General features: G+C 43.3%; 1 protein-coding gene across 5 annotated transcripts in view; it reads left to right on the top strand.

Moving 5' to 3' along the window:
* Positions 1 to 27,193, top strand: part of ARHGAP26 (Rho GTPase activating protein 26) — a 444,108-nt gene that overhangs the window by 109,345 nt on the left and 307,570 nt on the right. For all 5 annotated transcript variants that reach the window (XM_045998912.1, XM_045998911.1, XM_045998908.1 and 2 more), the window contains exons 4-7: positions 3,716 to 3,787; positions 9,348 to 9,449; positions 18,187 to 18,297; positions 25,913 to 26,017. In XM_045998912.1, coding sequence (XP_045854868.1) covers positions 3,716 to 3,787; positions 9,348 to 9,449; positions 18,187 to 18,297; positions 25,913 to 26,017 — 390 coding nt within the window. The remainder of the gene's footprint in view (positions 1 to 3,715; positions 3,788 to 9,347; positions 9,450 to 18,186; positions 18,298 to 25,912; positions 26,018 to 27,193) is intronic.

Genomic DNA, 27,193 nt, shown 5'->3' with positions numbered 1-27,193 from the left:
TTGACCAAGACATTATGTATGCACACATTGTAAATTTTAATCCTCATGATGACTCTGTGAGGTGGTACCTATAGCATCCCAGTGTCTAGATAAAGATCTTGGGGTTTAGAACGATTAATGTGCCCAAGATCACATAGTTAAAAACTGTCGCAGTCTGGATTCAAACCCAAATATGTGTTAGACCAAAGAATGGGGAAATTTCTTTGAAATCTCAACAGAGCAGAAGCTCTCACCTTCTGCCCTGCACAGAGAGACAGAAATAGTGTCTCTCTGTTTTCCTTGATTGCTCATTTTTGGGCGCTTGAACCAGAATCCGGAGGCTGATGGCTGCAGCAAGGTTGGTGGTGGGTGGAGGCAGGGGAAGCTTGTGTGTTTGTGCATGTGCTACTGCCTGAGAAAGGGAGGCGATTCTTTGGAGTCTGATTCTTGGCCGAGTCAGTATTTGTGGGTGGGGGGTGTGGTAAGCAAATCAAGCTGAATACTGGGCAGATTGCTGTGGCCTATGGTAAGAGAACAATGACTGGATTATACTCTTCAGTTTGCCTCTGCAATTTTATTATTAATGTCAGTGAACTGAGTTTCTGCTGTGTGCATTGCAAGCCCCTTCCGTACCTCATCAGCTGAGCTCAGCTTTGAAAAGCCACACATTTTTGGGAAGCCTTCTCTGACTCCCTGGGGTATTTGGCCATGCTTTGTATTTTCTTAGTATCCAGGTCATGTCTCTGATTCTCCATTTACCACATTGTGTCTGATAATCATTGCATGTGTCTGTCCCATGTTCTTGAAGGGCATAGAGTGGGCTTCTGTTCCCAGCATCAATGTAGTGCTTGCAACTGGTGGAAATTACATAGTCCTAGAATCTTAGACCCAGAAGAACCTTATTTCTGACTGTCTGTAGTCTTTCATTGGCCACATGGGAAAACTGAGGTCTGGTGAAGGCAAATAGCAAGCAGTAGAAGGACTGGGACAGGGTCTTGGGCATCCTGGTTCCCAGGTGAGTAGGTACTGCTTTTGTGTATTTAGCATCTCCTTAAGGCTAGATTCTCAATCATAGATGCCCATTGAAACAACTTGGGAGGTTTAAAGTATACTGATTCCTAGGATGAAGTACAGAGATTCTGATTTTATTGGTTTGAAGTGTAGCTTGGACATTGGGATTTTTAGAAGCTTCCCAGGTGAGCCTGACATGCAGCTTAGGATGAGAATCAGTGGCTTAGGGGCTCAGCATACCACTGTGAGCTTCAGAGACTTACCCTTGATTTGTGGAAGTTTTAAACAAATGAGCCCATTAAGCAACATCAAATAATAATAAAAATCAAACAAGTTAAACATTGCAACCCTCATGTTAAAATGCTCTCTCCCTAGATAAGTGCTCTCAAAATTGAGAAAAAAGCAAATGGCAATAAATTTGGAGACCTGCCACCTTTTATTCCTCCCATTGCTCAGTTAGTTCCTGGCTGTGTCCATCTTTGTCTTCTGGCATTTACTCTGTTGGTTTCATTGTGATGTATATGCATGTGATTTAGAAAAATAATGCTTTGTTGTATCAAGATTCCTGAAATAATTAATTGAGTGACAAGTGAGCAGTGAATGATTTAAAAGGAAAGATTGTAAAATATTTTCCTGCCTTAGAATAGACCATAGATTCCTAGAGCTGGAACAATCCAGCCTACTCATTTTGCAGATGAGGAAATTAGAGCCCAGAGAAGTTAAATACTTTGCCTGTGGTCACACAGTTGGCAGCTAGTCAAGAAATAATTCATTCATTCCTGTAGTCATTGAAAAATATTCGAGTGCTTCTTTGAGCACTCCTCTGTGTTTGGGGGGAAATGGTAGGCAAGTGAACATTTATGAGGTATGTGTGTGTGTTTGCATAGTGGTAAATTAGAAAACTTTAGCTGGCCTACATCTTCTGAAGAAAACACTTGGTGGTGTGGTGAGAAGTTTCTTTGGAATATGCGGGTGATCTTGGAAGGCCTTCTTAAAGTGGTGTCCTCTAAGCCAGTACCTCATTTAGAATAAGAAATGAGTCATCCATGAGAGCATTTGGGGATCAAGCATATGAGGGATTGTCTAAATGCAAAAACCTGGAAATGGGACTAGTTTTGTGTATTTGAGGTGCATGGGCGCGATGGTATAGTTGGCATCTAGGACCTGATGGAGTGAGTGGTGGGGGAGGTTGAGAGGTAGCCAGTGGTCTGGAGGCACAGATGTCCTGATTCTTGTACTGGTAGGAATACACAAAGTCAGACTTGGAAAGTTTTCATGCCACCCCATGTCCAAATGTGTTTCTTGTTCTTAACCTGGACTCAGTGTTGATCTGCCTAAAATATATCTACCTAAATATAGCTTGGGTGAATGGGCAGTCATAAGATATACCTGAACTGAAATTTAGATTCTACTCTGTCACCAGTTCCCTTCTGCCTTTACATGGTTGCTTATGTTTTTAGAAGTACTTGTTTTTATTACTTTTAAGATTTTTAATTTATTCATTAGAGAGAGAGAAAGTGAGCAAGAGCACGAGCAGTGGGGAGGGTCAGAGGGAGAGGGAGAAATAGACTGCGGGGCTTGATCCCAGGTCCCCAGGATCATGAGCTGAGCCAAAGGCTGACACTTAACCAGCTGAGCCACCCAGGTGCCCCAGAGGTACTCATTTTTTTTTTTTTTTAAAAGATTTTATTTATTTGAGATAGAGAATGACTGGGGGAAAGGGCAGAGGGAGAGGAAGAAGCCGACTCTCCACTGAACAGGGAGTCCAACGTGGGGCTCAATCCCAGGACCCTAGGATCATGACTTGAGCTAAAGGCAGATGCTTAACTGAGTGAACCACCAAGGCGCCCCAAAAGGTACTCATTTTTAAAGAATCAGTCACACACAGGAAGAATTCCATGTTTTGAGATGGTGAGTTTGATCTGACATGCTTTCAGTTCAAGTATTGTGAACAACTGACACATGCAACAGTATTGCTTACTCAGTTTAAAAAAAAAAAAGATTTGTTTTAGAGAGCTTGAGAGCATGGTAGGGGAGGGGCCAGAGAAAGAGGGAGAGAATCCTCAAGCAGACTCCCCACTGAGCACAGAACCTAATGCCACAGGGCCCCAAGATCATAACCTGAGCTTAAATCAAGAGTCAGACGGGGGCGCCTGGGTGGCTCAGTGGGTTAAAGCCTCTGCTTTCGGCTCAGGTCATGGTCCCAGGGTCCTGGGATTGAGCCCCGCATCAGGCTCTCTGCTCAGCAGGGAGCCTGCTTCCACCTCTCTCTCTTTCTGCCTGCCTCTCTGCCTACTTGTGATCTCTGTGTGTCAAATAAATAAAATCTTTAAAAAAAAAGAAAATCTACTAAAAAAAAAAAAAGAGTCAGACGATGGGGTGCCTGGTTGGCTTAGTGGGTTAAGCCTCTGCCTTTGGCTCAGGTCATGATCCCAGGGTCCTGGGATCGAGCCCCATATCAGGCTTTCTGCTCAGTGGGGAGACTGCTTCCCCTTCTGTCTCTGCCTGCCTCTCTGCCCACTTGTGATCTCGCTCTGTCAAATTAAATAAAATCTTAAAAAAAAAAAAAGTCAGACACTTAACTGACTGAGCCACCCAGGTGCCCTGCTTACCCAGATTTTAAAGTGAGAGGTATTTTGTGCCCAAACTGCTAGAATTCTTAACTGATATTTGCTTTGATGTGTATGTGTCTACCCCATTCCCCTGCCCTGTTTTTCCTCACCAGATTGAGAATGCCAGCGAGGTGCTCATCACTCCCTTGGAGAAGTTTCGGAAGGAGCAGATTGGGGCTGCCAAGGTGAGAATTACGCAAGCCTTGCTCTTGGATTTTAGGGCAGCCTTGTTTTTGGATTTTATATAGTGGTTCATCAGTTACTCACAAGTGTCTGAAGTAAGACTGAGTGGTCAACCCCAGAGCAGTCATTCTAATATTTTGTTACCTATCATTTTTTGCTAGTTCATAAATTGTGCAAAGGTAGAAACCATGCCTCCTTGTGTTAGCAGATACCTCTGTGCTTGGGCAAGGTGGAATTGTACTTAAACTGCAGAGTCCAGGGCTCAGAGCTTAGACCAGGGAGTTGCAAAATGGACCAAGGGCCTGGCGACCTTGTTGTGAGCTCATTTTTGCTGAGTGAAAATGTGCCCTTTGTTGCCAGATCTTGAAATTTTTTTTTTTTTTAAGATTTTATTTATTTATTTGACAGAGAGAGATCATAAGTAGGCAGAGAGGCAGACAGAGAGAGTGAGAAGGAAGCAGGCTCCCTGCTGAGCAGAGAGCCCGATGCGGGACTCGATCCCAGGACCCTGAGATCATGACCTGAGCCGAAGGCAGCAGCTTAAACCACTGAGCCACCCAGGCGCCCCCAGATCTTGAAATTTTTCAAGAGAAAGTGAAACGTCAGAGTTTTCTTTGAAACTCTGGTTTTTCTTGGTTTAAAAAAAATTGGCAAATAATTTAAAAGTACATATTCCACATGGTGCAGATCAAAAAATAGGACTGCTTCAACTTCTGTGTCCTGGTTTGTTACCACTGACCAGGAGGGACTGCAGCTGAAATGTGGCTGGCTTGCAGCTGAAATTTCTCTGAAAAGGGTGCAAAGGGAATCTTGTTCATTTTTGAAAGATGGATTCTCCAGGGTTCCCCTGCGCTGTGAGAAATTATAGGTAACCCTAGGTGGTTTGACTGGTAGTAGGGTGTTAGAGGCCACCTGCAGGGAAGGTGTTTGCACGGGGATCAGTGAAAGCAGAAGAATTTTCCAGATACTCTTCTTTTTCTGGAACCTTGAGTCCTTCAGCCGCAGTCCTGTGCGCCACCTGCAGGGGGTTTTGGGCAACATCGCTCTGACGTGTAATTTTACTCTGTGAAATGGCCTTGAGAGGTAGATGCCAATAGGTGGGAAATAGGTAACTGCAATGTAATGAAGTGGGATCTGTCTCCCAACCCCACCTCCCCACCTAAGCACATGTGCTTCTGAAAATGAATGTGGTTAGGGTCTGAAAAAGATGATATGCTGTTCAGTGAACGTTCTTCAGAGGGATGGTTGACTGTAGTTTGAAGGATGGACCACAGCAAAGATTTTTCTTCCAGTTCTGTAGCACTTTCTACCAATTTTACACTTTACATTTATGAAGAAATTAAAGCTCATGGGTTTTGTATTAGAGATTAAGGAATGTAAAATTAAAAGGGAGTCTTGCTCCATAAAGAGTTTGTCCAAGACTTTGAATTTGCCATGAGTGTCGCTGCCCAAGTTCTCATATTTGTAGGCCCAGTGATCAGGCCTTCCCTTTAGTGGCCTTGGGACCTGTGCTTCCTACTCATGATAACATATGGCAGTGGCTCTGGGCGTTCTGAAAAGCTTAGAGGCAGCAGTGGAGCAGACAGACCTCCTTATCGAGTCCTCTTTCCAAGAATCTTTCCTGCCTCTGAGCATGGATGCTTTTCATTCTGCCCTCTTCCCTCAGTCCCTGGTTTTGGGCATTCCCACGTTGTCCCGGAGGTGAAGCAGGAGTCTGAGTGGCCTCGTTTTGGGTAATACCAGTGATTGTAACGACAGGAGCAGTTACTCTTCTGGGCATGGGGTGGGGGTAGGGCTGTAGAAGGTGAGAAGTAGAAGAATGAAAGAACTTGAATAAAACCATCACTCATCAAAACATGTTGCCTCTCATACATACTCTGATCTCTCATTCCTCTTGAAAAGTGTGATGATGTTGGAGATGATTTCTCCTCCTCCTTCTTGTGTCATTTCCTTTTTTCTCTCTACTTGTTCCTCCCCTCCCTCTACATGCACACATTTATATCCTAGTATTGTATACATTTAAGAGAAAGCAAAGAAACAGACTCTTCACCAGACAGTCTAGGCAGCAGACTAAAGAATACCTAAGAGCCAGCCAGGGCTCTTCAGCGGCCAAGTAGAAGTATCTGAACTCCGCCTGTGCTAAAATTACCCTTCCTCCCCCCTCTGGTGTAGCTTCAGTTGCTATAACAACCTGTTGCTACTTGCAAGAAGCAGAAGTTAGTGTTGGGTGTGAAGGCTGCCAGGGAGGAGGACCTGTGGGCATTCTGGTGCTAGCATAGCTGCCCTGTGGTAGGGCACAGCCCTGGAGCTGGGCAGAACTGTGACCCTGGGTTCAGAATTCTGAGTTTAGGGGAATTTGTTTTTCCTCCAGGTGAGGTGCATTTAGAGAGCCGGGCTCTCCAGTGAAAGGAGAAGTTTGTGGTGAAGAGGGGGCCCTAACCTCATTTGTTGCATTGGCATGCCAGCTTGGGGGTAGCTGAACTTCTCTGTACCTGTTTCCTGATCTGTAGGATGGGGACACCGATAATATTTACCTTGTAGAGTTCTTATGAAAAAGACATGAGTAAACACACATACAGTGCTTAGAACAGTGCTTGTCATGTAGGCTTTTTATGTTAGCTGTTAGCTTCAATACATACAGTTCATTCATTTAAAAAAGATAGGTGAGTGCCTGCTTTGTGCCTGGTACCATACTACACACCGGTTTATGGTGGAGAGCAAGTGAAGATGTACTGTGTTCCTGGTGTGGCTGGGGAGAACAACATGAAATAAAAAGATGTAAATAAGCATAATTTCAAATTGTGGTACGTGCTGTGCAGGCTTCCCTCATGGGACCTTAGGCATGGGAAGGAAGTGGTGTTCTCAGTAAGGAGGAGGCACGTTCAGATGATGGGCTTCTTGACCACTATCACTGCGATAGCTGCCGTCATCACAACTGCCGTCATCATCATCATTACTGAATTTTATCGTGCATTTTCTGTGTGATGGGCCCTCTGCTAAGAGTGGTCTGTGGCTTATCTCATTTTATCCTAATAGGCCTGTTTGGGGGGAGGTGTTTTTATTCTTTGTTAAACACTCTCTGAGCTGAAAGAGGAAGGAACCTGACCAGTTACCTCCTGGAGTCCTCCTCAGTTTAATAGATGAGAGAACCCAGTTCTGAAGAGGGACAGTGATTTGTTTAGAACCGATCCATGTAGAATTGGGAATCATTTCCAGAATCCTAATTCTGTCCTTCATCCATTTAGGCGCCCACAGTGGATTCCCTAGAAGGCAAGCACCATCTTATATCTGCGTAGAGAATTTAAACTCACTAAGACTACCCTCTCAACTTAAGACCATTATCTAAATTTTAGTAGAGTTATCCTCAGAGGTCTTGTTGCTGTTTTCCAGGACAGAAACTGCTTCCTTTTCTCGTTAGTTCTGGCAGTCCTCTCGAACACGGAATGTGGCAGCTCAAGTTGCCAGAAAGTCACAGAATGCTGGTGACTCATGTTCACTGGCCTTTTCTCACCTCTGGCCAGCTTGGCTCTTGCAGCACAGGGTTCTCCTTGGGGCTTGCTGACAGGCTGCTGGAGTGGATCTGTGAGCATGAAGTGGAGTTGGGGCTGTAGCGCAAAGTTGCTGATTTCTATGCAGGAAAGAGTTGTTTAAATCAAGTGTCTAGCTAGTATGTACCTTTCCTCAAATTTGAAGGAGTAATGTCTCCTTGGGCTTTTTCCTCACTTGCTTCTGCATGTTGTGTTGTTCTTGTGTAGTAGTCTTCCAAGCAAAATTCAGATTTGTAAAAATGGTTACATGTCAGCTAACAAGGGTATGTGATGAGTCCTCCCACTTTGAAGGCTTAGAATCATGCTGTCGACCAGAAAAATGGAGTTCTGATGTGGCAGGAGATTGTCAGGGCTTCAGGCGAGAACTTCTTGGTGATTCCTGTGCCACTTAGGCTTCCCAGTGTTAAGCCCAGAGCATTTGTATTTACTGCTCTAGTGTTCTAGAACGGTCCACCCTGTCCCTCACATGATTAGCAGCTCACACTCCCTCCCCAGGGAGCACCCTATCTGTGGAATCTCTCACTGCACCTTATTTCCTTCATAGCACTTGCGACTGCCAATAATTATTTGTTTCCTGGTCAGTTGTGTCTGTCCTACTAGAACACCCCCACCACGAGGCTAGGGACCACTTCTGCCTTGACCATTGGCTATAGGAGCATGACACAGAGTGGTTACTTGTTACATCTTTGTGAAATGCATGGAGATGTCTCTGAGCTTCCTTATCTGGCTGCAAAATTTTTTTCTCCTCTTAGAGGCCTTGGAGTTGCAGAAAAATAGTTCCTGTGGGTTCCACCTAAGTCAAGAGTAAGACTGAGAGCTCACTTAGTGAAATTGATCATGTTCATTAGGCCATTGTCCACCATCTTCCAGCCCTCTTGCTTGCCATCCCCACTAGAAAGTGGATGGAAAAAAGAGACCACCCGTGAACATACATCTCAGGTGTGACTGAGAGGTGGGCTTTGGAGGCAGCCTCTCTGGCCTCAGATCCCAGCTCTGTCACTCTCTATGACTTTTTGCAAGTTAACTTCCCTAGATCTAAATTTCCTTATTTGTAAAATGGGAAATAAAAATAAAATCTCAATGACTCAGTGATTTGGTGGTAAAGCAGGGATTATTAAGTGTATTATGATATTTATTATTTTTCATTTTGAAAGCTGTTAATGTAGGATAATAAAAACTTCCCAATGTGAGAAGAAAATCACCCATTATCTTATTTCCTTAACTTGATTATTCTCATTGTGCCATTTAATCTTTGTCTATAGGTAGCTACACTCTATGTAGGATGCACCAAGTTTGTATCATATTAATAATTTACATTACATTATAAGCAACTTGCCATATGACTACCTCACCCTTCTATTTAAATTTATTAGATGTCCAACCCTTTAATGATCTCAAACCCTGTCTATGGGCGGTGATGTTGCTTTGGCTTTTTTTGTTTGTTAGTGAGAATGATGCTTCTGTGAATTCATTTGTCTTCTTTGCTTTCTTTTGAATCGTCATTCATTTTAAAGACCCACATGTGCTACTGTTGTGCCCAGGGATATTAGGTGTATATATTAAGTGCTTTTTGACCATTGTTAAAGCTGGATCTACCCTTATTCTAGACTTGTCCCACTTAAGATTTCAGTTGGATCTTTGTGCTCTGGAATTAGCTTCATAGGTAACTTTGCTCTGTACTTTGCCCTTGAATATTCTTGAACTTAGAAACTAGAAATTTCTGTTTCCCAATTGAGGTTCTCAGGACATGGAATCCTGGCTTTGCCACTATTAAATACTGGTATTTACCTTGTTCCTGGCATTGTAGTGGTTTCTTTATGATAGACACTCAAAACCGTTGGTCTGCTGTTGGCAGGGAGTGGCTTTAATTAATGCACATTAAACAGCTGGGTTGTCTGCTGTTCTGGGTCTGAGGGAATGATGAAGCTGTGAAATTGAGCAGGCAGAGGTCTCGACAAGATTGCTTTTATTCCTGCAACATTTTACTCTTTTTCTCTTTTCCTCTTTTTGCCAGGAAGCCAAAAAGAAGTATGACAAGGAGACAGAAAAGTATTGTGGCATCTTAGAAAAACACTTAAATTTGTCTTCCAAGAAGAAAGAATCGCAGCTTCAGGAGGTAAGAAACTTCAGTAGTATTCTGAATAAGGTGTTTAAGTTCTGTGTGGTACAGGGGATGCGTGCTGGCTCACCTTTGCCAGAAAATCCTGAGGTTTGAAGAGACCTCACAAACCAGGAGCTTGACCTTGATCCCTCATTAGATGTCTGTTGCCTGTATTGCCCTTGTATCTTCCCACCCACAGCACCCCTTTTCTGGCTGTCCAACCTACTAGTGGGATGGGGGCAGGTACTGCTGGTCAAGATCAAGCACCTCCTTATTGGGCAGCCCTAGTCATTAAAACGTGCTTCTTCCTTTCAAACTGAAATCTGGTTTCCTGTTTCTCGTACCCTTTACCTTGATTCTGCACTTCCTGTCTTACTTTTTGTCTTCCTACCTTATATCAATAATTTGAGACATTAGCATCTGGAACACTTTGGTCATCCTTCTTTATTGTTACTACTATTGTTATTATTTTTTAAAGATTTTGTTTATATATTTGAGAGAGGGAGAGAGCAGGAGGGGCAGAGGAGGGGCAGAAGGAGAGGGAGAAGCAGAAGCAGGTTCCCTGTTGAGAAGGGACCCTGACCTGGGGCTCTAGCCCGAGACCAGGGATCATGACCTGAGCCCAAGGCAAAGCCTTAATCAACTGAGCCTTCGAGGTGCCCTGGTTGTTATTTTTTAAAAATTATTTCAACCAACCAAAAAAAAAAAAAATTACTTCAACCAGTACTTGATATTAGTCTGTCTTTCTTGCTTCCTTTTCTTTTTTCTTTAAGTGGATTTTGTTATTCCTATGTTTTATGATTTGGTAACCTTGTTTCTAAAAAAGGTAATTTATCTTACCTATGCTGAGCCATTCTGGATTGACATGAAGAGTATGTTCACTTGGAAAGATAAGTTAGTTTTGCAGCTGTGGATCTCTAATCATTTTTGTTTAGTTCATGGAGATTTGCATAGTGAGGGTGTTTTTTCATGGGCGACAGAGCAGTTTCCTAGTGGAACTCCAAAGTTGACGACATGTTATTTTGCTTTTAACAATTTGCTTGACCTTTCTCAAGTATGGGCTAAAGAGAGGCTGTGACTTCCAAGCTAGCCCTTATTATTATTATTATTATTATTATTATTATTCAGTTTTTATTAAAATTCCAGTTAGTTAACTTATAGTATAATATTAGTTTCGGGTGTACAGTCAGTGATTCAGCAGTTCCATACCTCACCTGGTGCTCATCAGGACAAATGCATTCCTTAATCCTCATCACACATTTACCCCATCTCCCCTCCCACCTCCCCTCTGATAACCTTCCGTGTGGTCTCTTTAATAAAGAGTCTGTTTCTTGTTTTTTCTCTCTCTCTCCTTTCCTCCCTTTTCCTTTGCTCATTTGTTTTGTTTTTTTTTTTCTTAAATACCACACAAGTGGAATCATATGATATTTGTTTTTCTCTGGCTGATTTATTTCACTTAGCATTATACTTTCTAGATCTAACCACATTGCAGCAAATGGCAAGATTTTTTTTTTTTTTTTTGAAGTGCCTGAGTAATACTCCTCTGTAATTCTAAACTGCATCTTTTTTACCCATTCATTAGTCGATGGACACTTGTCAAGCTAGCCCTCATTCTTGAATTTACTTTGTTTTTGAGAAAATACCATGCACTTTTCTGTCAGGTGAAAGTTACTCTGCAGATCCTGTGGTTGAAGGTTGAACGATGATGATTCCTCAGGTGATGGTGGAGTCAAGTCCCCTGCCAGCCAGGTCCTCAGGGACATCTGGTTCTCAGAACTCTCTGCTTTGATATGGGAGTTTAAACCAGTTGCATAAGTGACAAATGGGGCCCAATAGCGACTCTGGCAACAAGTGTTTGTGGTGGGCTTTGCAGACCAGTTCTTGGCCAAGCAACCAAAAGCAACTGAGCACTTGGTGTGAACTGTGGGGAGTAGAAAACACTAACCTATCTCTGAAGATCTTGTGCCTGTCTAGGGAAAAAGCAGCAAATACATGGCAAGGTGATTCTTGAAGATAGCATAGCTACTCAGGTAAATCTTGTCAAATATGCTTGAGAAGGCTAAAGAAAACCTATTTTCAGTGGATTGTATATAAAGTACTAAATTCATTGAATGGAATCCCAGGGGTATGAGCCCTGGAAGATGCTCAATGTGGTCGTTCATGCTAAGTGTGTAAATCCATTCAGGATCTGATGCCCTCACTTTCTAGTTATTCTTCTTTGGGTATCATTTGGCATTTAAGGTTTGGAAACTACATTTAAGGACAGTCTTTTTGGCTGCAACTCAGAATGACCAGAGCTGGCCAGCTCTGTAGTTTCTAAGCAGTTAACAGGAGTCAGTCTTTAAGAGTTGAGCAACGACATGATTATTCCAGTACCTACTGGTGTTGAGAGGCTTGTAGTACAGTTAGTCTGTAGGCATGGCATCCCCCAGAGTGAGGATGCTTCTCTGATCTGTTCCCTCTATTCCTGGATCCTGCTGACATGGTCTGGGATGAGTCTAACATACTCTTTTAAGGCCACACCAAGCCCTCTCCTGAGATAGCACAGTGTCAGGACCACAGAACTGGGAGGCAAAGAGATATCTAACTTCAGGGCCTGCTATGCCATATAGTCACTGTGTGACCCAGGATAAGTGCTCATCTCTCTGAGCTTTTAGTTCCATTTTTTATAAAATACAAACTATTTATTCTGTGTGCTTAATGCATCAGAAGGCAAATTATGATGCTAAACAAATAAAAAGTACTAACCCCAAGACTGGCTTATTTTCCCCCATCCCTGTTCCAAAAGTGGATGGTATTCTCTTCCTCACTGACTTCATATGTTCAGGTTACTAAAATAGAATACCATAGACTAGGTAGCTTATAGAGACAGAAATTTAACTCTCGCAGTTCTGGAGGTTAGAAAGGCCAATATTAAGGCGCTGGCAGATGAGTGTCTAGTGAGAGCTTGCCTCCTGGTTCATAAATGGCTGTCTTCTTGCTGTGGAAGGGCTAAGGGAGCTCTTGGGGGTCTCTTCTATAAGGCCACTGATCTCATTCATGAGGACTCCACCCTCATGACTTGATCACCTCCCAAGTGCCACACCTCTAAGTGCTGTCACACTGGAGGTTAGGTTTCAGCATATGAGTATTGTCAGGGAAACAAACATTCAGTCCATAGCACTGACCTGGCCAGTTATATGTATTAGTGGGCATTTCTTCATTATGTTCTTTTGTTACAGTTCATTGTATGCTTGTCTTTGACCCAGTCATTCTTTCTAAGTACTTTGTAGGGCAAGGAGCAGGCTGCAGGTCTTTCAGAAACGTCTGGGTCAGTTTTCAAGGATTGCTTTTTAGTTGTACCTTAGCTGAATTGAATTGACAAAAATATTATTACAAAAATGATATAATACTTCCACTAACAACAGCAATAATAGCAGCAAATATTTACTGAATGCTTATTTTTGTACTGGATACTGTGTTAGGCACTTCACTTGGAACCTTCTCAAATCCTTACCACCTTCTTGTGAGGTACAGATGTATTCCCTTGATTTTACATATGAGGAGATTAAGACTCGAAGATGTTAAATAGCCTGCTCATAGCTCCTCAATGAGGTTGTGCACGCTGGATTCTGGAGCTCTTTTCTCTTACCTCACTGTGCCCTTCTGCTTGTCTTTCTGTCTTGGGAAGGTGGGATATTGCTGGGCTGCCTGTAAGTCGTTGTTATTCAATGCAGGTGTCATAAAAATAGAATTGGCCTGAAGGAGGGACCTTGATAATCTTCTGGTTGAACCTCCTGTTAATCTATTTGAAGTAACTGGGCTCCTTGCAAAGGTCGATTTGTTCAAGGTCTTCCAGCTGTTTAGTGATGATTTCTTCACATTTATTAAAAAATCAACTTAAGGAACGTGACTAAACACCTAGTGCACTTTTAATGAAATCTTTCTTTGATTATCCAGAATTCTTCCCTGATTGCAGGCCTCAGAACTGAATACCTTTAACATCTAGCCCAACCCCACATCCTGGTGGGTAAAATCATAGCGCAGTCATGTGGAATGACACTGCCATCTAGTGGATGATTCTTTTTTAAAAATCATCGTATTTTTCAAGAGCTATGAAGCTTCAAAGAAAATATTCACTTAACAAATATACACTACACGCTTCTGTGAGTCTATTCGGGTGTTGAACCAATTGTGGAGAGTGAAATGAATGATTGGCTTCCTGGAACTTTTAGTCTAGGACAGTGCTTCTTTTCCAAGAAGCATAGAATGGTTGGTATGTCTCAAACAAGCTGGGAGATTCACTGCTTCTCAGGTAACAAGTGGAGAAACGATTTTGAGTGGCCAGCCAAGTGGGCTGGGCTCTTGACCTATGAGTCCATTGCAGGATGGGGATCTAAAAGATGTGTTGAATTCTGTGGCCCAGATGAGTAGGGACATTAGCAGGAGAAACATATCATTCCACTTGGATTTTTTCTTCCCTTTCCTTTGGAAATGCATTGAGTTAGGCATTTCTTCTGAGAACTGGATCACTATTGGCCATGTAGAGATGAATTCATTCATTCCTCAAATCTCTCTTGAATACTTATTATGGGCCTGGCACTGTTCTGGAAGCTGGGATAGTAAAATGGAAAATGAGACTTAAGTCTTTGCTCTCATTGACATTATATTGCTATAGGCAAAATACAAGAAGAGAGAATCATAGAAAAGCATTTTACATAGTGATAAGGAAACAAATTGGGAGGTAGTTTACTCCAGGAAGTCTTTGTCTTATGTACAATAACGTGGTCAATAAAGTCTTCTCTAAAGAGGCTAATATTTGAATGGAAACCAGAAGGATGAGAAGGACAACCAAGAGAAAAACTAGGACAGTGTCCTTTAAATTGTGGGTGTGTTGGTTTGCCTGGCTGGTTCAGTTGCTAGAGTGTGTGATTCCTGATCTCAAGGTTGTGAGTGCAAGGCCCACTCTGGGTTTAGAGATTACTTAAACAGTTTTTATTTTTATTTTTTTTTTTTTAAGATTTTATTTATTTATTTGACAGAGAGATCACAAGTAGGCAGAGAGGCAGGCAGAGAGAGAGAGAGGGAAGCAGGCTCCCTGCGGAGCAGAGAGCCCCATGCGGGACTCGATCCCAGGACCCTGAGATCATGACCTGAGCCGAAGGCAGCGGCTTAACCCACTGAGCCACCCAGGCGCCCCACTTAAACAGTTTTTAAAAACTGTGTGAGTCATAAAAATCTGAACTACTAGGTCATGAAACACAGTAGAGGAGGCTAGAACAGAAGAAACCTATAGAGGCATGTTTTTTTCAGGTCATAATGTAAAAGGTGTTTCTTACTGTCTTAAAGTTTTAAAAAATTGAGTATTTATCAAGGAAAAGAGGTTTATCAGCAGAAGGAACACCCAAGTGAAAAGACTGATTGGCAGGAAAGCATTTGGAATGTTATAGGGCAGGGAGTCTATCTCAGAGGCTGGAGCATGGTGAGAATGCTTTGGAGGGAGGCTGGGAGGAGGGATAGGTGGGCAGGTCATAGAGTGTCTTGTAGACATGGTAGAAGCCAGATAAAGGCATTGAAGGGGTTGTGAGAAGCTCTGGCTCAAATTTGAAGAAAGCTCTTCTAATTAATTGCTGGGTGCAGACTGGATTGGGGTGGTGGGGAGACAGCGAACAGGGAGACCGGCTGACTTAGGGGAAGAGCTGGGATCGAAGCCCATCTGCTCTGCAGTGCCTGGTGGTAGTGACAGCAACTGTGCACACAGCATCTTTTGGTATTCAGATTGCTCATATCCTTTAGCTCATTTTCTCTTGAAAATAGCTCACCCGCAGAGCAAGGGCAGATACCATCTCCAGCCTCCAGGTGTGGGAGGGAGACACAGAGAGGTTAAGGGACTTGAGCTGGTCTCTATAGCTAGAGAATGCTAGAACTGCAAGTGCATGCCAGTTGTTTGCCGTTAGCTCTTTGGCTGATGCTGGGCTCTGCTATTTGTCTCAGAGGAGTTTCTTCCATTGCTGCTTAACTGCAGGAGCCACTTTGCACATTTCCTGAATGACCCTTTCTTCCGTTGCAGTGTCAGTTGGCAAGCCCGAGCTGGGAGGATGTTGGAGGTGTGTGGGTGGTCTGGGGAAGTAGATGCATCCCTGGTGGAAGTGTGTTGGATTTACACTATGAGGAAATTAAAGGCTGCAGGAACATATGGGGCTTAGCTGGCAGGAGCCCAGGTGGAAGGGATGTCAGCCCAGTGGTCTGAACGGCCATACCTTGGGGGGGTAGGGTGGGGGTGGAGTGCAGCACTTCTGAAACTGTGTCTCCAAATAGCGATCTCTCAGTCCTCAGATGCCAACTTGCTCTGCTTGGAGGCTTAGAAAATGTCCCCAGGCTTAGCCTTTCGTTTTGCTTTTGTTCAGCACTTACTCAGTAGACTAGCTTCTATGTATTAATATGTTGATTTGGGAGGAAGATGCTCACAGGGGAGTGGAATGGACTATTTGTGCTCTCCCAGAGTTTGCAGTCTTCTGCTTATTTACATGATTTTTAAAAACTTTTTAAATTTTTTTTATAAACATATAATGTATTATTAGCCCCAGGGGTACAGGTCTGTGAATCGCCAGGTTTACACACTTCACAGCGCTCACGATATCACATACCCTCCCCAGTGTCCGTAACCCCGCCACCCTCTCCCTACCTACATGATTTTTTTTTTTAAGATTTTATTTATTTATTTGACAGACAGAGATCACAAGTAGACAGAGAGGCAGGCAGAGAGAGAGAGAGGGAAGCAGGCTCCCTGCTGAGCAGAGAGCCCGATGTGGGATTCAATCCCAGGACCCTGAGATCATGACCTGAGCCGAAGGCAGCGGCTTAACCCACTGAGCCACCCAGGTGCCCCCCTACATGATTTTTTAATATCTCTTTTCTTCACTACGCTGTGAGCTCCACGAAGGAAGTTTCTTTTTGTTCATGATGGTTGAATGAATGAATGATTTGTCAAGTCCTTTAGACAGAAAGACAGCAGTGCCATATTTGGTGTAATGGCAACTAAGGTCTGTCCCAAGTTTCTTCTGCAGGGATCTTGACAGAAGGACATGGTTCTTTGGGGGCTTTTCTTGTCTTTGTGAAGTACGTTGTAGAATGGTTTCCGATCCTTTCGTTTCTAAAGAGAGCAGAGTTGTGTTTCCTACTAGCAGGAGATTCATTTCTATTAAAAAATATTGGGTGGCTCAGTTGGTTAAGCATCTGCCTTCAGCTCAGGTCAGGATCTTGGGATCCTGGGATCCTGGGATGGAGCCCTGCGTTAGAGTCCTGCTAAGCAGGGAACCTGCTTCTCCCTCTCACCTCCCCACCCCCACTTGTGCTCTCTCTTGCAAATAAGTAAAATTGTTAAATATATATATGTATAAAGATATACATATATATATATAGTCATCAAAATGTGCATTCAGTGTAATTATCTGCTTTGAGAGATTGAGGTGACAGTGACTCTGCAGAAAGTCTGGAAGCTTTATCGTCATAGTTGCAGTACTTCGCAGCATAACATCTTGCTATTACACATACACACACACACACACACGCGCGCTCTCTCTCTCTCTCTCTCTCTCTCTTTCTCACTCATTTTCTCCTCTGGCACCTACGTCCCACATCAGTGGTTTAATTGTACTCACGTGTGGGCCTTTTCAGGAGTCCCCTCTCCCACATTTGCAAAGAGGGAGGACTAAGGCTAGTTTGGGGTAATGTAATTACTCTGCTGGGGTAAACTGACAGTTTGTGCTTTGAATACAAGGAAGTATGGGAAACTCAGGGGGAAATGGCCTTTTCTGAGGTCCCCTGCCCTCTAACAGCTTATTTGGTTCATTCCTGATGGGATGTGGATATCCTTGCAGGTGGTTTTTTTTTTTTTTTCCTCCTTCAAGATTTGTTTTCCATGGAACCCCGGTCTGCCCCAGGGTGTGGGAGGCAGTACAGACTACTAGGTTAAAGATGGTTGAGGTGCAGGGCATCTGAGTGGCTCCGTCAGGGAAGACTCCGACTCTTGGTTTCCACCCAGGTCCTGATCTCATAATTGTGATATTGAGTCCCGCTGTGGAGTCTGCTTATAGTTTCTCTCTCACTCCCCCCACCCCCCGCCCCTGCCATGCACTTGCTCTCTTTCTCTTTCTCAAATAAATACTTATTATTTTTTAAAAAAGATTTTATTTATTTGACAGAGAGAAATCACAACTGGGCGGAGAGGCAGGCAGAGAGAGAGGAGGAAGCAGGCTCCCCGCGGAGCAGAGAGCCCGATGCGGGGCTGGATCCCAGAACTCTGGGATCATGACGTGAGCTGAAGGCAGAGGCTTTAACCCACTGAGCCATGCAGGCGCCCCTAAATAAGTACTTCTTTAAAAAAAAGTTGATGAAGGGTCTTGGAGGCAGATCCACAAGTACAGAAATCCTAATTCTGCCGTGTACCCGCTGCTTCAGGTTCCCTAATGTCAGCAGTTTTCATTTTCCTCCTGTAAATTAGAGGTAATGAGAATGTTTTCTTCTTAGGAATGGAATGAGGATTAAATAACTACAGTTAATGAGGAGCGAGTAACGTAAAATATGTCCACCCGAGGGCATGGTACCTGACACCAAGTCAGGTGCCTGGCTGAGCATTGTCATTATTCTTATGTCTATTTCATGCTGTTTGCATTGTTTTTTAAAATCATCTCCAGAGATTTTTCTGGCCTGCTTGCTTGAATACTCTCCTTGGGTAGTGACCAATTTTTTTCTCTGAAATTCTTGTTTGTAGGCAGACAGCCAAGTGGACTTGGTCCGGCAGCATTTCTATGAAGTATCGCTGGAGTATGTCTTCAAGGTGCAGGAAGTCCAAGAGAGGAAGATGTTTGAGTTCGTGGAGCCTGTAAGTAGATGCTCAGGGTTTCGTGGTGTACCCACACTTTGGTCCCCAGCCCTCATTTCACTGCTTAGATTACAAAATGCTCTAAGTTGCTGATGAAGAGGTTGACCAGCCCCGGGGCTGTGCCTCCTGCTAAGTCACAGTGCTCTGTTGATCTGGCTGACCCTGGATTGTCCCCAGAGGCCATTCCTGGGCAACCTGAGTGGTAGTCATGGTGCATTCAGGGGTAGTTGCTTCCTCAAGCCCCCCTTTCTTTCTCCCTCAAATAATCCAGATATAGTAGTTGCCCAAGGAAAAAGGGGAATGTGCATACTACTTTCCTCTTTTTGTCTGCTCAACTCAAAGCCCCTCTAAGCTCCTCCCATGCATTAAAATGTGCTGTTACATAAAGTGATTTCTCCTTGTAGTTTGTTAAAACTGGGCAGCCGGGAGATTGTGTTTAGTGAACCATAATGGAATTTGGACTTGGTCACTGTGTCCTAGTGGGTATAAAAGAGTGTCATGTAGAAACAAGTCTGGCTTTAGTTGAGGCCACCTTAGCCTGGTCATGGCTCAGGGGTGTTGCCCTGCTCTACTGTGGCCCTCCAAATGCACATGACCAGGATATCCAGGTACCACCAAAAGAGCATGTGGGCCTCAATTTAAAACTCCTGCAGACTTGGGATTCTTTCTTAAAAGTGCTGGCTGTGATTGAGATCCCAGCTTGGGGTCTCTATAGAAACAAGATTCTTACCTACCTAGATTTAAGAAAGTGATTTTCTTAGGCAACAGAATAAAATTGTAAGAAACTGGAAGAAGTATTAAAGAGTATTCTGTGCTCTATTTCTAACTTATAGACTTCTGGGATGCTTTTTAGGCATGTAGGCTCACTAATAGATTTATCAGAATCCAGTTGGCTTTGGGATCTAATGCTTAGATTTTTTTTTACTATACTGAAACTGTGATCTTGGGATTCCACTTTCTGTCACTTCATCTGGCAAATTCCTTGAGGTCTTGAATTGCTTCATTCTTCCTATCTGAAAATTAGAAACTTTAGAGCCAACTTCCTATCTAGCAGTGGTCTCTGTCACAGCTCTGGTCAAAATCCTCATGTTTCTGCAGAAGCCATCTGTCAGAGAAAATGAGCTTATTGATTTCCCTGCTTAGGACACAGAGCTGTTAAAGCCAGTGTTTCAATGAGAGGTTTACTGAAGACTGTTTCCTCTGGTGTGGGCAGGCATTCAAAAGCTGTTGCAGATTGAGGCTTGGGCGTGTTTAATTGATTTTACTAGAATTTGTAGAGGAAAACAATAGTGTGATTGTAATAATCTTTTGTGCACTTTGATATTATTCTGCAGTTGCCTGCTTTTGAGGACTTGGATTTTAATTGGCCCATCTTCTTGGAGGTGATTTTTTTGTTGTTGTTGTTGCTGTCCACTTTGACCTCCCAGTAGGTGTTCCTAGTGAGTCAGGTGCTATATCTGTTAACTTTTGCTGGGTGACAACCACAAAACCTCATATAGCAGTAGACATTTATTTCTTCTAAATCTGGGTCTGTCTTCTTCAGTCGGGTCTGGACTCAGCTGGATGACTGCTGATCTAGATGGGCTTTCCTTCTCCTCATCCTCCTTTTCTTTCTCCTCTTCCTTTTCTTTTTTCCTCCTCCTTCTCCTTCTTCTTCTTCTCTTACCCCTCCTTCTCCTCTAGCTCTCCCTCTTCCCCCTCCCCACTCCTCTTCCCCCCGCCCCCTCATCCCTCTCCTTCCCCTCCTCTTCCCCCTTCTTCTTCTTCTTCTTTTTTTTTTTTAAAGAAACCTGCAAGGAATAATCCTTCTACTTCCTGGCACTCACTTTTAGTATATCAGTGTCTTGAGTTTTTGAGAGGCAGTATTATCATTGGTAAGGGCTCCAGAGCCAGACGGCCTGGATTTAAATCTCGGCTCAGCCATTTCCTAGCTGTGTGTTCTTGGGGGAAGTTACCTATTTTTCTGAGCCTTAGTTTCCTTATCTACAACATGAGTATAATAATATCACCTACTATATAAAGATGTTAGTGCACCCAAATGTTTATACCAGCAATGTCTACAATAGCCAAACTATGGAAAGAGCCTAGCTGTCCATCAACAGATGAACCGATAAAGAAGATATGGTATATATAGACAACGGAATACTATGCAGCCACCCCCCCCATCTTGACATTTGCAACATGGATGGAACTAGAGGGTATTATGCTAAACGAAATAAGTCAATGAGAGAAAGACAGTTATTATATGATCTCTTTGATATGAGGAATTTAAGAGGCAGGGCAGGGGGGTCATGGGAGGAGGGGAGGGAAAAATGAAATAAGGTGAGGGGAAGACAAATCATAAGAGACTCTTAATCTCAGGAAACAAACTGAGGGCTGCTGGAGGGGAGGGGGATGTAGGAATAGGGTGGCTGGGTGAAGGACATTGAGGAGGGTATGTGGTTGGTGAGCACTGTGAATTGTGTAAGACTGATGATTCACAGACCTGTACCCCTGAAACAAACAATATATTATATGTTAATGGTAAAAAAAAAAAAAGAAAAAAGAATATAAAGATGTTAGGAAGAATAAATTAGTTTATGCATGTATGATGCTTAGAATAGAGGGAATCAACCTACTTAGCACCCAGTTAGTATATAATTGCTAACTAGCACCCAGTCAACCAGGGTCTGCTCAGATGAGCAAATGAGTCAAGTGGCAATATTAATAGGGCCTACCTGTTATAATGTAAAAATTCTTGGTAAATCTGAAAGCATTCACTTACTACCAGAAAAATTGATGAAGATCCCACTGCTGTTTCTGAGGAGTTCAAAGCCTCATGAGGGAAATATGATGAATGTAGTAAAGAGGTATCCAAGGGAGCAAGCCACTCAGTGCCAGTTGGGTCAGGAGGGATCATGTGGAGAAGTGGCAGAGGGGTTTCAAGAGTGGAAAACTGTTATGATTTGTGGATGTGTCCCAGGCCATACAGTGAGGTACCTGGAAAGCTAATGACAAAAATTTCTGGTTGGAATGAAAGGAAAGTGATAGGATCTTGCCCACAGTTAAATGAGTTGGTTGAGAGGCTGCATGTAAAACTCACATGTTCAACCTTCACATTATATAGAAGCAAACATGGCTTAACCCACCACTTCATGGGCCAGTCAGTGCTTCGGGAGCTGTGGATAGCAGGAGGGATTTGATCCAGAACACTGATGATTAGATCTGTGGTTGTCAAAGTCTGAGGAATGCAGACTCTCAGGTTCTAACCCAGACCCAAAAATTAGGGAGTGGGGCCCAGTCATCTCTCTTTCAATAAGCCCTCTAAGGCGATTCTGTGGCACTTTTAAGTTTGATCCCCTGGCTGAGATGATGCAGAAGACCCTGAAATAACAGTTGATGATGAGGTGTAACTGTGTTATATGCTAATGATCCCTTCACCTCCATAATGTCATCCAGTCCTTACACTGTCTCTGAGGGTAAATGATTGCTGTTCTTTGTCTGTTTTCAGATGAGGAAACGGAAGCACATTTGTTCTTTAAGGTGACATCTGGTACCTGGCAGAAGTGGAATGATCTGGCTCTTAGTCTCTCTGAAACAGTATTTGATTGCTTACATGTGGAAAGAAAACCAGCAAAAAATTTATTGAAATGAATTTCTGGGGGCACTTGGTGTGGGTATTTATATTTTGAGGTGGTTGCAGTCAAGGGATGCTTCCAGCCATTCAAGGAACCTCCATACTTACTATGTTCATTTATTTCTTAGAAAGTAACTTCAAGTACCAGGATGTTACTGACCTTCAGAAAAAAGAAACAAAATTTTAGTGTTCCAGGGAAGAAAATTCAGACTTCTGGGATCTAAACCATATTTTTGTGTGCGTGCTCTGGAAGCCTTTATTTTCTTGTTGAGGTACTAAATGTTCTGGAGATTTTGGATTGCAGATAATGACATTCTGATTTCTTGAAGGTGAAGCCACGTTCCATCTGTTCCCTGAGTTTTCATAATTGAAGGTTATGGAGTGCTACGGAGAACTCATTCCCCACATTCATCAGGCATTGCATTCTCTGAGTTGTACCTCGAGAATATTTTTTGGTGCTTTGCCTTCCTGTTCTTTCTCACTACTTCTGCCTCATCGTAGGTCTTCATTTTTTCCTTTGATTTGTTGCATCCTATCTTGGGTTCCCCTCTTCCTTAGGCCGGGCTGGACACTGCCACCACATTGTATCTAACACATCCATCTAAGTATATCCGTCTCCTGAACAGCTCCTGTCGGCACTTCTGTGCTAAGGTTATTACATAGGTGATCCCTGTTTTCACCACCACCCAGTGCAGTAATAGGTCTCATTAGTGTCCTCCTGGAAAAGAGGAGTTACAGGACATTACATGGCTTGCCCCTTGCAGCTTTTCATCACTCAACCATCTGCCCTTCTCTTTGTCATGCAAATGAGCCATTGTTGGTGGTTATATTTGTGAGGGATACCGTAACCAAGTACCACCAACTGGGTTCTCAGAACAAAAACTTACTGCCTCTCATAGTTCTAGAGGCTAGAAGTCCAAGATCAAGGTGTCAGCAGGGCCATGCTCCCTCTGAAAACTGTAGGGAGGTTGTCCTTTCTTCCTTGTAGCTTCTGGTGGTTTGCTGGCAGTATTTGGCATTCCTTGCTTAGTAGGTACATCACTGCTCTCCCAGTCCTTATGTGGGCGTCATCTCTCTGCTTCTCTGTCCAAATATCCCCTTTTTATGAGGCCACTCGTCATTTTAGATCAGGACCTGTGGGCCTGATTTTTAATTTGTGTATCTCCATAAAGTCTCTATTTTCAAATAAAATCACATTCTTTTACTGGGATTAGGACTTCAACATTATTTTTTTGTCAGCGTTGGGGGAACACTATTCAGCCTATAACAGTAGCTTTATTCTATGAATGGAAACAACCTAAATTTATCAGATAGTCCAGAATGGTACAATTGTCACCAAATGGAGCACTTACATTTTTGCTCACTTAAAAAAAATTTTTTTATATATATATTTAGATATGTTGTCTGCTTGAAATAAGAATAGATATTTTGTAGTTATTTTCTGAAGAGAATAAGGAAGGGGGTCCTTGAAGGCAAAAGGAGGTGGGGCAGGTCTTTCTTTGGTATTTCCTTTGTTGTGCTATGATTGCATGTCTCTGACTGTTCAGGGAGGAGCCTATATGACTGTGCTGACTTATCTGCCAACTAAGGAGAGGCTACAATAAGCTTATCCTCATTGTGTTTGAGTACAAGCATTTCTTTGAGGCAGACAGACGATCCCATCTCTGGGGTCTTTCTCTGGGCCTCCCCCAGCCCTCTGCGGAGTGGACTTTCATTTCCCACTGGGTAATGGATTCATGCAGTGTGTGGGAAGGGGATGTCAGGAGGTGGGCCAGGGGAAGAGAGATGCTGCCAGAGGAGAAGGGAAGTGGGCCAAAGATAACAATATCTATGGAATCATTTCCCATAGAGAAGCGGACAATCAAGCATGATAGCAAAGGAAGTGAAAACCAAAATAAATACTAGGAACTCTCTGCCTTGGAGTACTTGTGTGTACGCCCAGGTGGTGTCGTAGGGAGCTGTTGAAAGATATTTAATTACCTTGGGCAAGAGAGGCCCTGTTGACTTTAAGTGGAAGGTAAATCAGAGTTAATAGGAGAAATGACTTTAGAATTAGTTGCTTATCTTCTGTATTATTCTGTAGGAGTGGATGATGCATTGCCTTGGAAAAGTGATGGGCACAGCATTCGAAAATGGAGGGCCAAGGGTGGAGGGAAGGAAAAGATAAGAGACAGTAGTTTTCACTGTGAACGCTGACACTAGGTTTGGCATAAGGGTCTCTTCTTCTCTATTACTGGAGCCATCTAGGAAAGGAAAGCCTAAGCTTTCCTTTCAAAAAAAAGTATTTTATATAGTGGAAGTTCAATAGCTTCCAACATCTTTCAAGAAAAGAATTTATTAGTCATCTTTGGTGATTCTATGTGGTTTACCACTCATTCATTGATTTATATGTGATCTGTATATGGTGTCACAAGATATTTTTTAAGCCAGATATCTTTGACCCAGCAAGGCCTGCTTTCTGACCTCCCACAAGGATCTAAAGGAATAGTTGCCCTGGAGACAGCGGTAGGTTATCATATTATTTAAAAGCAGGGTTTTGCCTTACTTCATGGTACAGAGCTCTTTGATCAACTGGGCTGGGCCTCTGGCTCAATCCAAAAACCATTCTTTGCTCTTAACTCAGGTAAAGTAGCACCTACCTTAGTGCTTCCCAATCCTGCCACAAGCCAGGTGGGAGATGAACGGGGGGGTGGGGTGGGGGGGGGCTGAGTTTCCTTTGCCATCATTGTTAGGACTACCTCTCAGAAGAGGAGAGTTAGGTGAAAAATAAAGTGAGAATATGTTTAATTACTAGTATGTTCATTTTAGGAACTGGAAAATTAAATACCGATATAAAGCAAGGCAGCTGCATCTTGATGTAACATGTGTTAGAGGCAGATCAGGGAAGTCAGAGTAGAGTACTCAGAGAATGTGAGTTGAAAAGTTTGAGTTAGAACAGGGATGGAGTCCCCAAATGCAGTACAACAGAACTTGTGACAAGGTAAAGTTCTGGTTTGTCTAAAACCTTGTTGAGGCTTTAATTACAATCTTTTCTCCAGGTTGAGATTTGGAACTGAGGCAGGAGGCCTAGAACTTGGGAAGGGGCCAGGGAAATTTAACAACAGTAGCTTTGTGTGTAGGTTCTGGGAGGAAATAAGGTAGGGACATTGGTTGAGCCTGGAGAAGTGAAGACTGGCAGGGCACAGGGAGGGAACATTCATAGTTTTCAGAGTGTGAAGGTGTGTTGTGAGAATCAGGCTGAATAGATATTTTCACTTTTCACTGAATACAAGACTACAAAGTGAATGGATTTAGTACCTTTTAGCTCAAGGGGATGATAATTTAGGGGAACCGTCATAACTGAAGATGTGGGAACATGGGAATATTTTAATAATAGCATCCCTAGTGTTTACCTGTGGATAGTTTAGGGACAGCCCAGAAGCATATTTAAGCTGAAGTCTGAGCTGGGTGATTTTCTTTGATTTAGCTTTGCCTGTTACATACTGCGAACTCAGGACATACCATCTTTCTCTTTTCCTCTCTCTGTTGGCTGTCAATATAACTACACTTTTCTGTGTGGTAACCTGATACTACAGATGTATTTGATGGAGACTGAGTTGGACTTGAAGAAGACTGGTCTTCAATTTATGAAGAAATTCTTTTCTTTGAAGGTACTGAGACTCCGATTAAGAGCTTGGACGCTGATGCCGAGGAGACCTGGTTTCAAATCCTGGTTGCTGCTTACTTTGTCTTTTGGAGCAAGTTACTTAACCTCTCTGAACTTGCTTTCTCAATATGGAAATGGAGACAACAGTAGTACTTACACGCTAGGCTGTTATGAGCATTTAGTGAGAGCAGACATATGTTACAGTGCCTGGCGTACAAGTAAACTCAGTAGATGATAGGCATTTTTATTACCGTATTCTAGCTTTTCAGATCAAGGTTCGGAACTCAGGTTAAAGCTGCATAATACCTGTTCAGCATGCTAATGTGCACTCTGCCCTTCTTCTTTCATTGCAGCTACTGGCATTCTTGCAAGGACTCTTCACTTTCTATCACCATGGTTATGAGCTGGCCAAGGATTTCAGCGACTTCAAGACTGAATTGACCATTAGCATACAGAACGTGAGTGGGCAAAGGATAGGCTTCCTTTCCCTGGTTGAGGAAAGGAAAGAACACAAAGTATGGGTCTGATTGCATAGAGATCACTTATTTGGATTGGAACACAGATGAGGACGATAGGTCTCGCTTGGGTTCAAAGGGCAGCTGGGGGCAGGTATTTGTAGGGTGCTTGGTGGCCCCAGGTTAGAGCATCATCCTCTTTTCCATTATTTCTAAGCACTATTTATGTTCTCGGAAGTCCTGCTGATATTTTTGTTTTAAGTCTGTAGCACCAGAGTCAGGATTTCCTTTGGCAGAAGGTCCGGCCTCCCTTCTGTGCATCTAGCTACTTGGCCACAACAGACCTTGGAGGGTGTTCAGGGGTTGGGGGTGGGCATACATGCTGGCCTCCACTCAAAGGATATGATCTTGTTCAACTTTCAATAATGCTCACAGGAAATCCAAGTCAGAGCCTTTTACTCCATCTCCTTCCCCAAATTTTAGCCAGTGGGACCTTTTGTTGCTCAGAATTGTACTAAGGGTCCTTTGGTTAGCAGTTACTGATGTTAAGCCCCTGCTTCACTGTGTGGCTGGCTATATTAGTCTGCATGTTGTTCTTGTCTCTAGATGATACTGTATAGAAAAGAAACCCAAGTGTTTCCTTGTGATTTGTATTGCATGGGTTTAGAAGCCTGAAGCTTGCTCTGCCATGGTTCTCTGTGTTGTTTCGGAAAACCAGGAAGTTGCAGAAGACAAGCTTTCACAAAGCATGGCTTCTCCTTATGGCAGCTTCCTCAGAAGGTAGACTTGGAAGTGGAGGTTTACATGTTGCAGGTTTACAGGGGAGTAATGTCAGCAAAATTGCCTGTGTGAGAGAGGGCAGCAGACTCCTGCAAGAGAAGTTGAGCTGTGAGGCCTCAGTCAATGCCCTGGGGTGTCCTGGAGCTGATACGTACCTTCACAGTGGCCTCAGTAGAAGCAAGGGTACCAGACTTTGGACCCCTTCCCCCTTTGCCCCTACCTTGACTAGTCATGGTGTGCAGGTTGCTTTGGGGGAAAGGAGTTACCTTGAGTGAGGAAGCTCCCTTTTGAGGAAGGAACCATCTATGAACCATCAGCAAGTGGCATTCCTGCAGTTGGAGAAATAAGTCCCTCTGTTTTGAAAGCCAGCCACATAGTGAAGCAGGGCCTTGGGGACCA

Source organism: Meles meles, chromosome 3 (assembly GCF_922984935.1).
Source record: "Meles meles chromosome 3, mMelMel3.1 paternal haplotype, whole genome shotgun sequence".
Lineage (NCBI taxonomy): Eukaryota > Metazoa > Chordata > Mammalia > Carnivora > Mustelidae > Meles > Meles meles.
Note: the sequence above shows the minus strand (reverse complement) of the source record. Positions and strands in the feature narration are given on the sequence as shown.